General features: G+C 58.9%; 1 protein-coding gene across 11 annotated transcripts in view; it reads left to right on the forward strand.

The window, feature by feature from the left end:
• Nucleotides 1-9915, forward strand: part of RARA (retinoic acid receptor alpha) — a 44539-nt gene extending 34624 nt beyond the window's left edge. For 8 of the 11 annotated variants that reach the window (XM_036268968.1, XM_036268967.1, XM_036268971.1 and 5 more), the window contains 7 exons: nucleotides 1230-1378; nucleotides 2678-2819; nucleotides 4791-4951; nucleotides 5243-5419; nucleotides 6799-7003; nucleotides 7694-7852; nucleotides 8461-9196. In XM_036268968.1, the coding sequence (XP_036124861.1) occupies nucleotides 1230-1378; nucleotides 2678-2819; nucleotides 4791-4951; nucleotides 5243-5419; nucleotides 6799-7003; nucleotides 7694-7852; nucleotides 8461-8678 (1211 nt within the window). In that variant the 3' untranslated portion in view covers nucleotides 8679-9196. Of the gene's footprint in view, nucleotides 1-1229; nucleotides 1379-2677; nucleotides 2820-4790; nucleotides 4952-5242; nucleotides 5420-6798; nucleotides 7004-7693; nucleotides 7853-8460 lie in introns of all 11 variants that reach the window. The other 3 variants (XM_036268973.1, XM_036268972.1, XM_036268974.1) reach the window with 2 other exon arrangements.
• Nucleotides 9916-12168: the final 2253 nt, after the last annotated feature.

The raw sequence follows: 12168 nt of genomic DNA on the forward strand, positions 1-12168 counted from the left end.
CGTGCCTGGCCTTTGGGGCCATGTGACTCATGGCCATAAGGTGCTTGGGCCAGAAGCTCTGGGCCCTTTTGAATGCCAGGACCTTGTGTGCTGGAGTTTGGGGTGAGACTAGGTAGGATTCTGGGGTATGGTAGGAGGTGGGGACCTACCTACTGGGGAGGCATCCTTGGCATTCCTTGTCTTTGGACAAATGGACTTCTCGAGCCCCAGGAGGCTGCTGGGTGGTTTCTTGGGAATCTGGGATTGCCTTGGTCACAGTTCCACCCAGCACAGTTCACCCCTGGCTGCCCAGGCTTTAGGCACAGACAGCTCCCACCCCGTCCAGCCTTGTTCTGCCTGGGGTGATGGGCATGGGGCCAGGCACTGGGGAGGGTTTGGCTAGTGAGGGCTGCCCTTGCTGGCTGGGTCAGCCCTCCTGGCTGCCCTATTGGAGCTAAGTAACAGGAGGGGAGGGTGGGTAGTAACCCCGGACATAGTATTGAGGCCAGACAGACAGACCATTGATGGGAACAGACCCCCATTGTCATGCTGCTCCCCCAAGTCTGGGCACCCAGACCAGGGGCTTCCGGGGCCCATAGGGACTCCTCTCTCTGTCTCCAGGGGGGTCCCCCTGCTTATCAGGGAGTCCCTGCCTGCCCTAACATTTGCAACTCTTCTTTGCTCACCCTGCCTTGAGTCCCTGGCCAGAGGATTGTTTGGGTGGAGGAGGGGCTATGGCTGTTGTCAGAGAGGAGGGGGGGAGCGGAAGCCCAGGGGGTGGGGGAGTGGCTGGCTTTGAATATCCTGTTGACCCCAGTTTCCTCTGCCCCTAGCTTGTGTCCTCTTCCCTCCCTCCTCATAGGCCTTAACTCCTTCCTAACTGGGGCGATGGGTCCAGGCTGCCCAGGGGCCAGGGCTTTAGAACCAGGCTGACTCCCACCCACTGCCCAGGTACAGCCATGTCCATGTACACATCTGATGGTTTATCAGCTGATCTTTCTGGGTTTGAAGGTGGAGTCCTGGGGGAGTAGATAGGAGTGATAGGTGCTGATGGCTTCATTGGCAGCCTCATCCCCAAGTCTGGCTGGGAGTCCCAGCTTTGCTGAGACTGTGTTCCTGCCCCCGAGTTTGAATCGGGGCAGAGGTGGTGAGGCTGGGAAGGGCTGTTGGGAGAGATCAGGAGGCAGATGGGCACAGTATTAAGGATGGCTACCTGGGTCTCTAACTGCCCCTCCCTCTTCTCTCTCTAGCCATTGAGACCCAGAGCAGCAGTTCCGAAGAGATAGTGCCCAGCCCTCCCTCGCCGCCCCCGCTCCCCCGCATCTACAAGCCTTGCTTTGTCTGCCAAGACAAATCCTCAGGCTACCACTATGGGGTCAGCGCCTGTGAGGGCTGCAAGGTGAGTTGAGTCATTGGGAAAGACAGTCCTGATTAGATAAATGAAATGTCCCCACTGCCATGTCCTGGGAGTATGCTGATGGGGGTGGGGGTGTCCCTGAAGCTGCTGTACTTGTTCCTGTGTGGAAGGTCGCAACAGTCTTGGAAGAGAAGAAGCCTGCAGTAGAAGACCCCGTAGATGAGCAGGGGTCCCCCAAACCAAAGAGGTCCCCTCCTGCCTGAGCTCCTTTCCCTGTCTCCATCCTCCCTCCGGCGGAGGGCTGCTCTGCCGCCGCTGCTCAGGTTGCCATGGTGAGCTGGCTGCTGCCTGGCTCTTGGCCGGGGACCCAGGAGGCCTGCCCCCAGTGGCCCTGCCTGAACCTCCCCATGGCAGCCTGGCAGGAGGCAATTAGGAGCAGGCGCCTTGCCTTGGCCTGTCCTTCAGATGCGCAGGCTGTGGGCTCCCCAGTGTCTGGCTGGATTTCCCTGTGCCCACGTTAGGCTCCAGGGTACAGATGTGGTTGCACCTTCCCAGTGGCTGTGGGCAGGGCCTCCCCTTTTCATCTCCCAGGGCCTGAGCCTCTGTACTTGTTTCTTTCTCAGAGGCTGGGGCTCAGAAACTGTACAGTTTGGGGGCTTAGGGCTCCAGACTGCCCCTCAGCCTGGAGTAGCTGTCCCCCGGTGTGGGGCCAAGATCAAGGGCAAAGCCGAAGGCCTCAGGGTGTGTGTGTTTGCCTGTCCTGTCTGGTGGTTCCCTGTCTGTTCCTGGTCTGTCAGTTTGTATCTAGTCAGCTTGTGTGTGGAGCTCCTAAGCAGCCCGGGTTCGCCTGTGATCAGTCTGTGCACATCTTCCTGGCTGGCGAACACGTGTCCTGCTGCTTGGTCCTGAGAGAGTGTGTGTCTCCATCCCTCATGCCAGCCTGTGTGTGTGCCTGCATGGCCTCTCCTGCTCGCCTCTCTTCCTGTGCTCCGAGCCCAGGGCTGTGGGTTGCAGACCTCTGCCTCTCTCTCCTCTGGCCCCATAGCCCCCTTTTCTTGACCCACCGGCAGCCCTGACATCCTTTTCCCGAGGAGGGAGGACGCAGGGTCTGTGGGTGTGGGTTGGGGAAGACCTCTCTGCTTACCTGCAGTGTAGAGGCAGGTACTGGGGTTCTTTTGGGGGTGTCCTTATAGGTGGGCCACTCCCCCTGTTCAGGTAGGTAAGGGCCACAGGCTTGGGGGTAGCAGCAGCCTGGCCTTCTGAGCCCCTGGCTGAAGCCACAGGCTGCCACGGCTCCCACTGTGGGTGTGGCTGATCTGACTCCCTCCCCTCCACACTCAGGGCTTCTTCCGCCGCAGCATCCAGAAGAACATGGTGTACACGTGTCACAGGGATAAGAACTGCATCATCAACAAGGTGACCCGCAACCGCTGCCAGTACTGTCGGCTGCAGAAGTGCTTCGAAGTGGGCATGTCCAAAGAGTGTGAGTGCAGGGCCAGGCCAGGGGCCGCACGCCAGGAGGGCCTGTGGTGCTCCTAAAGGCCAGGGGGCAGGGGGCAGGGTGAGTGTGTGGGCCCATGGTTAAGGGTGGTTTGTGTATAGCTACAAGGACTGGTCTGTCCATGTATCCAGCTGACTGCAGCCGTTCCTGTTTGCACGTGGCTGGCTGTGTGTGCTTGTGTGTCTGATGCAGGTCAGTTGGCTTCCAGGCCCTGCTGGGTTTGGGGCAGGGCTCAGAAGCATCCCCAAGTGCCTTTGGATTGTGCATGTTAGGGAAAGGCCCACACTGAGGGGTACCAGTTTGTGTGTGTGTGTGTGTTTTGGGGGGGTGCAGCTGGCATAGGGATCGAAAAGCCATTGTCCAGCGGTGGAGCCTGAGCCCTGGAGTTGGAAGAGAGAATTGGGACTTCTCAGATCCCAGCAGGACGGGGGTTTCCAGTTTGGGCTCAGCTGAGGCTGGATGGAGGGAGGAGGGAAGGTTGGACAGGGAGACCCTCTTGTGTTGAATCATGGGTGTTGCCGTGGTGACCGGTGATTGATGATGTCAGAGATAAATGACGCTGACAGACGCCTCCTTGTCTGCGTGGCCGTTGCCATGGAGCCTGAGCCTTGGGGGATGGGGTGGGGGAGGGGGCTGCAGGACCCCCTAGCCCTTTGTAGGTTGGGCAGTGGAAGAAGTGCGGAAGGGGTGTGGGGGGACCGAAGAGGGTACAGGAGAGGAGGGATCCTGCGTCACCCTGCCACAGGAGGCAGGGGCTGCCTTGTTAGGAACCCAGGAAGTGGCGGCTCCATGCTGCATAATGAGTGACAACTCGGGACCTTCAGGGCTCAGCACTTCCTCCTCCCTCTGCTTCTGCCACCTTCCACTCCCAGAGCTTTTCATCGCAGAAGGACCAGGGTGGGGACCCCCTCTCCCTCCCACCACCATCTCCCCCTTTCCCTCCCTCCTTCTCCCTGGCTGCTCTGTGCCCCGGAGCTGAGCAGCTGCCATTTCAATAGAATTAAAGCTTCCGAATGATAAACGTCTTGTCACAGCTGCAATTTTCTCTTCCCAAATTATCCCCCCACTCTCCCTCTCCCTTCTCTCCCTTGCACTTTATTGAATTTGCAGAATCGACATGAGTGATCTCCAAATTATGCCAGCTCCCCCCCCAACTCACTGCCCCCTCCTGAGGCCCCCACCCCCACCCTCTCTTCCTCCAGCGTCAGCAGCCGCCACCACTGGCCCTGTGAGTGATTGTGTGTCTGGGATAATCGGCTGGTAACGACCCCATCGCTTCTTTAAAGCCGAGTGGTGTGTGCGGCTCAGCGCCCCCGGTGATTTGTCAGCTCCCCCAGCTAATGGGCCAAGAGATTCTCCTGTCCGGCCCCCCACTCTCAGGCTGGGGAGCCCTACACCTCCCCTGCCAGAGGAGAGGAGCTGCTTCCTCCTCCAGCCAGTCCCAGGGACCCCCAGGGAGACTGCTGCCGGGAGGGCTGGGGACCAGCGGAGGCTTCTTGTTCTTGGAAGCAGAGGGAGTGGGGGGCTGGGAGGCAGAGCAGGAAGGTGGGACACTCTGCACACTTGCTTTCAGACTAGGAACCCACGTGTTCGGGAGTGTGGGCTGGAGTAGGTGTGTGAGGGTGTGGCCACAGTGGCCTGGAGCTGTGGTCTTGGGCCCTCGGGCAGGACTTGGCGTGTGGGTCAGGTGGGCATGGAGGGTGAACCATGAGTTGACGCCTTGTCTGCCCGTGCACTCGTGTGTGCGCGCCCACACGCGCTTATGTGTACACACATAGTATGTGCGTTTGTGTGCGGGTACGTTGTTGTGTGCACTCCTGTGTGTGCCCACTGGGTGCCGACTTCCACAGCCGGCGGCTCTGGTGGGAGGAGCTCCGGCGGGGATGGACTGGGACCCGGGGATGGACCGCTGCCTGCCCCTGCCCTCTAACCACTGGCCCCTGCCCCCCACAGCTGTGAGGAATGACCGGAACAAGAAGAAGAAGGAGGCCCCCAAGCCTGAGTGCTCCGAGAGCTGCACGCTGACACCAGAGGTTGGGGAGCTCATTGAGAAGGTGCGCAAAGCGCACCAGGAGACCTTCCCTGCCCTCTGCCAGCTGGGCAAATACACTACGGTACGGCTTCCCCTGGCCTGGCGGGGTGGGGTGCACCCAGTGCCACAGGCCCAGGATGGCCTGTCGGGGGGTGGGGGTGGGGACAACTTGTCCTACCAGGCTGGCTCCCCTCACTCCTGCCCAGGCCTCCACGTCCTCGCCTTCCCCTCTTTTCCCTTCTCCTGCTTCCTCCTCTCAAAGAGCTTCTCAGCAAGTGCAGGCCAGGTTCAGGGCAGGCCTGCGGGGCTGGTGGCGCCAGGCCCAGAAGGGGTGCCATGAGGAGGAGGCCCTCATTCTCCCTTGTCCTCTCAGAACAACAGCTCAGAACAACGTGTCTCTCTGGACATCGACCTCTGGGACAAGTTCAGTGAACTCTCCACCAAGTGCATCATTAAGACTGTGGAGTTCGCCAAGCAGCTGCCTGGTTTCACCACTCTCACCATTGCTGACCAGATCACCCTTCTCAAGGCTGCCTGCCTGGACATCCTGGTGAGGGCCTGCCCCCGCCCACCGGGCCGCCCCGCCCACCGCCTCGCCCCGCCCACCGGGCCTGCCCCCGCCCATCGGGCCTGCCCCCGCCCACCGCCCCGCCCCGCCCACCGGGCCTGCCCATTCCTTGGAGGATGCCCTGCCACCCAGTAACCACCTTCCTTTAACATTCGTCTGGAACAGACCCATCCAAGTGCCCCACCCACCCGAATATCTACCCTTCCTCTCCCCCTTGAGTCCATTTGGCCACTTGGCCACTTAGCCACTCAGCACCTGGATGTACACGAGTTCACCCACTCACCCACACACATTCACCCACCCTCACCCCAGCTTTCTGTTGAGACTTCCACCCAGCCAGCCGCCTTCCCCTCTGTTCAGTCTGTAATAAAGATTCACCTGGGACCCTGTGTGCCCAGGCCTTGGGCTGGGTGTCAGGAACAGAGAGGAACACAACACTGTCCCCTCTCTTGAAAACCTGTTTTGGGAGGCAACAGATACGTAAACAGAGGTTGCAAACTGGGATAAGTGCTGGCTGGGGACGGGAATGCTGTCTCCCCTCCGTGCAGATGAGAAAGCCACAGCTGCTGGGCCCCAGGGAAGAGGTTCAGAAGAGATGGCACCTAGGAGTGTAGGAGGAGCCTGGGAGAGGGCGTCACTAGCTCAGGACAAGATGGGACAGCCTGCTGGTGTGAGTCCAGCTGGAGTCGGGGCTAGAGGGTGGGCCGGGTTGGAGGCAGGATGGGTGTGGTAGGGATTACCAAAGCCTTCACTGAGGAGTCTCCTCCCTGTCATTCATCCTGAGGGGCTCAGCCCTCTCGGCCCCCTCCAGGCCGGGGATCTGGGCTGTGACTTTCTGGTAGGAATGGGCAGGTGCAGAGTGTGCCATCCCCAGGCTGCCTCCCATCACCATGCCCTGGATGCAAGAGGCAGGGTTTGACACAGTAGAAGCTGATGTGCATGTATTGAGCTCCTGTTGTGTACCCTGTCCTGGGAACTGTGGACATAGTTCACTATGATTCTTGCCTGGAAATTCAGTTTCTAGAGAATTCTAAATTCTCTTCATGAGGACAGGGGCTGACCCGAAACCAGACCGATACAGAAGCTGCTTGCCATGTGTGGCCATTTAAATCGAAATGAACTAACATGACACCGGTCAGTTCCTCGGTCGCACCAGCATGGTGTGTGTTCGATGGCCACGCTGTGGCTGGTGGCTACTGTGTTGGGTGATGCAGACTTAGGATGTTTTCATTATTGTAGAAGATTCTATCAGGCTACACTGGTCTGGCTGCCTGCCAGGTGGCCCTGTGGGGATGGATGCTGGTGCTAGAAGTGCTGGGGGGATGGGTGAGTCCCTGAACTTGTGCCTCCTCTGCACCCAGATCCTGAGGATCTGCACGAGGTACACGCCCGAGCAGGATACCATGACCTTCTCGGACGGGCTGACTCTGAACCGAACCCAGATGCACAACGCCGGCTTTGGGCCCCTCACAGACCTGGTGTTTGCCTTCGCCAACCAGCTGCTGCCCCTGGAGATGGACGATGCTGAGACCGGGCTGCTCAGTGCCATCTGCCTCATCTGTGGAGGTGGGCAGGGGGCCTGGGCCCTGGGGCCAGCCCTGGGTGGTGTTGAAGCCCCTCACTAGGATGTCCAGGGATCATTAGGTCAGAAAGGGGCCTGCTCAGAGGGGGAAACCAAGTCCCAGAGGGGCAGGGTCTGGTCTGTGGCCACACAGAAGGGGTGAGGCAGTGGAGACCTGAGCTCTGGTTCCCCACCTGGTCAGACCACCCAGGTTCAAGTCCCGGCCAGTTTTGATCTTGAGCAGGTTGCCAAACTTCCCTGAGCCCCCCACTTCTGTAAAATGAGGCAGTAATTGTCGCATAAAGCTGATGGGCTGATGAAAGTGGTCATTAGTAATTAGAGTGCAGTGTGCCCAGAGTAAGACACAGTGACTGTTGGCTGCTGTTACTATTTTGTTAGAAGTTCTGCATTATCGTGCTGGTGTCCACAATGGGTAGGAGCTGGAGACCTGCTTGAGCATCTTCTGGCCGCTTGAGGGCTGGCTTTACAGAACGCATCCTCAGCTCCTCTGCTTACATTTAAGGGCCTGTATCCGAGCGCACAGCCCACCTTCACCGCCCGGTGTGGAGAGGTCCAGGAACAGACGCCCAGCTTGTGTCTTGGTCGGGCGCGCCCCCCAGTGGCCAAGGCTGGGAGCACATCGGTGTTCTTAGGTTGGCCAGGGCAGCGCTCAGGGGGCACCTGTGCTTTCTCAGACCGGCAGGACCTGGAGCAACCAGACAGGGTGGACATGCTGCAGGAGCCGCTGCTCGAGGCGCTGAAGGTCTACGTGCGGAAACGGAGGCCCAGCCGCCCCCACATGTTCCCCAAGATGCTGATGAAGATCACGGACCTTCGAAGCATCAGTGCTAAGGGTGAGGCTCCCACACCTTGAGGGAGGCCCCATGTGCCTACCAGGACCCAGGGCCAGGTCCCCACATCTCAGCCAACACCCAATGTCTTTGTGCCCGGGACGATGCCCCACTCAGCACCCAAGCTGTCCCTGTCTGTCTAGGCAGGTCCCCCAGAGACCCTATCAAGCCCAGGTGACCTCCTGCCCGTGAGCTCTAAGGTGGCAGTGTCACCTCTGCATGGTGGTTAAGGACACGGCTCTGGAGCCAGGTGGTGTGCGTGTGCCCTTGAGCAGGTCACTTCACGCTCTGACCCCAGCTGAGGAGTGAGGTAGTGATGGTGCTCAGAGAGTCTCCTTGAGGTGTCAGCAGGAGAAGCCAGGCCATTCAGCACAGAGGAAGGGCCCAGTGTCAGACCAAGTGGTCTCACCCGCGCCTGAGTTCAAGACCATTTACCCGCTCGCTGCCCCTCGGACTTGGGGACTTAAGAGAGCTGCTGTGTCAGAGTCAAGCCCCAAGTTCAGTGCGTGGTAGATACTGATACTGGAAGCACTGATTGTCCCGCCCCCTGCACCCTCCCTCCTGGAGCTGGGGAGTGGGTGTGTGCTGACCTGTGCCCTCCTCTCCTGCAGGGGCCGAGCGGGTGATCACGCTGAAGATGGAGATCCCAGGCTCCATGCCGCCTCTCATCCAGGAAATGCTGGAGAACTCAGAGGGCCTGGACACTCTGAGCGGACAGCCGGGGGGTGGGGGGCGGGACGGGAATGGCCTGGCTCCCCCACCCCGCAGCTGTAGCCCCAGCCTTAGCCCCAGCTCCAACAGAAGCAGCCCGGCCACCCACTCCCCGTGACCGCCTGCGCCCCATGGACACAGCCCTTGCCCCTTGCCCGGCTTTTCTCTGCCTTTCTACCAACCATGCAACCCCAGCCAGCCCTGCCCCACCTGTCTTCCTTCCCGGGACAGGAGGAAGGAGGTGGCTGCTCCTTGGACAGAGGCCTGGGTGCTGTGGACTGTTACTCTGCGGCCTGGGGCAAGGTCATGAACTGAGTGAGGACCCCTGGTTCTGGGTCTCAGGATGGGGCCTGGGGGCCTCGTGTTCATCAAGACACCCCTCTGCCCACCTCGCCACATCTTCATCACCAGCAAATGCCAGGACCTGGCTCCCACATCCTCAGAACTTGCAAGCCATTGCCCCCCGGTTGGGGAACCCCCTTGCCTCGGTTGGTGACAGAGGGGGTGGGCCAGGGGTGGAGGGTTCCCCTTGTACATACCCTGCCATACCAACCCCCAGGTATTATTGCTGGTTTTGTTTTTATTTTAATTTTTTTGGTTTTGATTTTTTTAATAAGAATTTTCATTTTAAGCACATTTATACTGAAGGAATCTGTGCTGTGTATTGGGGGGAGCTGGATCCAGAGCTGGGGGGGTTGGGTCCTGGGGGTGGGCTCCCACTCTCTCTCCATGTCCCTGCGTCCCCCTGGCCCTCTCCCCAGCCGTTTCTCCTCAGTTTTCTCTTTAAAACTGTGAAGTACTAACTTTGAGGCCTGCCCTCCCCTCCTTTGTGGTGGGGAAGCCCCCAGCCCCCCCCCCTCTGCCTGACCACTGGGTGTGGACCGTTCGCCGCAGCCCCTAGGAGGAGGGCATCTGCCACCAGAGATGGGTCGGGGCCAAGCAAAGGGGGGTCCTCAGAACATAACGTGTGTTCCCCAGCCCTGTGTCCTTGGCTGAACTGCCCCCCATCAGGGTCCACAGGATCTAAGCCCTCCTACCCCCCACTGTGAAGGGGCTGGCCAAGGGGTCTGAGCTGTCCCTGCCCCCAGCCTCTAAGCCACCAGCACCACCCACAGGGCCCCCAGACACACACATACATAGGCCGCCAGACACAGCCTGAGTTCCTCCATTTCCTTGGCCTGCCCCCCAACCCCACCCCACACCCGTACTCCCTCCTTGCCCCGCAGGACGGGTCTAAGGGGGTCCCTTCCCTTCATCCCCTGCACCCCTGGGCTGGGGGAGCTGGCTCTGCCTGGCCCCCCTTGCCCCAGGGTTGGGGTCTCATCCCCCAGAGCTCACTGGTGCACCTGTTACTGTTGGACTTTCCACTGAGATCTACTGGATAAAGAATAAAGTTATATTTATTCTACACATGCCTCAGCCTTGCTGCCTCACCGCCTTCTCTCAGCATCTGGGCAGGGGGCTGGGGCTGGGGCGTCAGGCAGCAGCACAGGGCCCCTCTTGTGCTGTGGTCTTCGACACCCTGTGGCAAGAGACAGGCCTGCCCTTGGCGAGCCCTTGGTCTGTGTCAGGGAGCCCCAGTCTGGAGGCGAGAAAGGGAGAGGGGGAGAAACTGCCCTCACCTGGAGGGATTCGCCAGTCTGAGGGAGGGTGCCAGCCCCTGCTCTCCAGGAGTCCTGGGCTGCAGAGGAAGCCCTCGGAGTTGCTAGCCCTCAGGAAGCCGCAGGTTGGGTCTGGGGTCCTTTAATAGCAGAGGAGTTCTATTTTTAGAGTGAACAGACTTGACCTCACTGCAGAGTGGTAGTTGGCATGGGGACCTGGGTCAGGGAATAGAAGCTTAGGAGGCCAGCCTGTCATCCCTCTGCCTCCAAAGAGGACTGCCCTGCCCTCTGCCAAGCCCTAGGGCTGCCCTGTGAGCAGGAGGTACAGAGGACAGGTTGCAGGAGAAACTGGATGCACCTGGTTGAGAGGATTGAGTGTGGCAACCCTCAAGGGTCCTCAGAAACCAATTTTGCCCACCCCTCACACCACACATCAAGGCTCAGAGAGGGCAGTGCCCCTGTCCAGGGTCACACAGCAAGTTGGGCTCCCACCTCTCAGCCAGGGCTCTCTCCTGGATCTCTGAAGTCCCAAATGAAGCGACAAACATCAATATCGGGGAGGGGGTCTGGAGAGGTGGCAGTGGAAGCTGTGTTTGGGAAGGGTCAGCTGCACGGCTGGGCAGGAAGGGGTCTCTTCCACCGGAGTCCGCATGCCATTTCTACATCAGCCACCAGGTGGCGGCCGACCCTCGCTTATCTCACTCTCTGGCCCTGGCGGGAGCCAGCAGGCAGACACTGCCTTCCTCTAGTAAATATTTTCTCTCACTTTCTTTGTGAATCTGAAATGAAATGTAACACAACATACCTATACACAATATGCTACCACACTGTATTGTAAGGAAAATTAAAGGAAGAGTACTATGAATTTCAATATGTAAATGCTTGGACACAACCACATGGCAGACATGACATAGTCCCATGTTTGTGTCCATTTTTAATGGATACTTTTGGATCTAAAAGAAGGTCAGAAGCCACTGTGTCCACTGTACGTGAAGCACAGGAACGTTAAAGAATATGGTTGGATGTTGAACTAAAAACTGACAGTGTAGCCCTGGCCGGTTGGGCTCAACGTCGGCCTGCAGACCAGAGAGTCCTGGGTTGGTTCCTACTAGGGGCACATACAAAAAAAAAACAAACAAAACTGACAGTGTATAACAAAACCACGCAAAAAACCACCCAAATGAAACCCTTAATGGTCTGCGTGGATAGCAGTTCAGTGGGACATTCGAAGGTCGAGTGTGACAATTCTTTGGTGTGGGACAACCTCCTGGCATTCTCAGTCCCTGCCCCGAACGCGGACAGGGTCCTCCTCACGTCATGACTAGAGCCGTGGCCCCTACGTTACAAAGCGCTCCCCTTGGGGTAGTACCTTGCTGCTGGGACCCTGAAGGGCTGGAGGTCGCCCACAGTGGTTCACAGTTCATCACTGTAGAGCAGTTTCTCAGCCACGGCACACGGGTGGACATGTCGTGCCCAGGACTTCTTACTGAGAGGCCGTAGTGCACATGGCAGAGTGTTCAGCACATCCCTGCCCACTAGAAGCTGGATGCGCCTTCCCCTAAGCTGTGAGTTCCAAATATGTCTGCAAACTTTGTCAAATGTCCCCCCGTTGAGAAGCACTGCTGTGGAGTCTGGTCTTCAAGGACTGACATGCTCCTCCATGGGGCCGGGGCCTGTCCGTCATGGGGGGACTGGCCCAAGGATGGTGGCCCGGCTATAGCTTGGGGAGAGCAACGGTGGGGTCTTGCTTGGGCACACAGGAGCCCCGGGAAGAGAAATGTGACCTGGCCTGGGCCAGGGCTAGGAAGGCTCTCCCAGCTACAGTTCTAAGGGGACAAGTTAGCCAGGTGGGATGCAGAAGTGATCAATAGCTTCCTGAGATCAAAAACTGTCTCCAGCTCTGTGTTCTCACCATTTTCAGTTTTCGGTTGGAATGGCGGAAGAGGTGAGGCTGTAGAGGTCGGAACAGGTCCAGTCAAGGCCATTTGAGGAGCAGGACTTGATCCT

Source organism: Molossus molossus, unplaced genomic scaffold (genome assembly GCF_014108415.1).
Source record: "Molossus molossus isolate mMolMol1 unplaced genomic scaffold, mMolMol1.p scaffold_m16_p_19, whole genome shotgun sequence".
In the NCBI taxonomy this organism is placed as follows: Eukaryota; Metazoa; Chordata; class Mammalia; order Chiroptera; family Molossidae; genus Molossus; species Molossus molossus.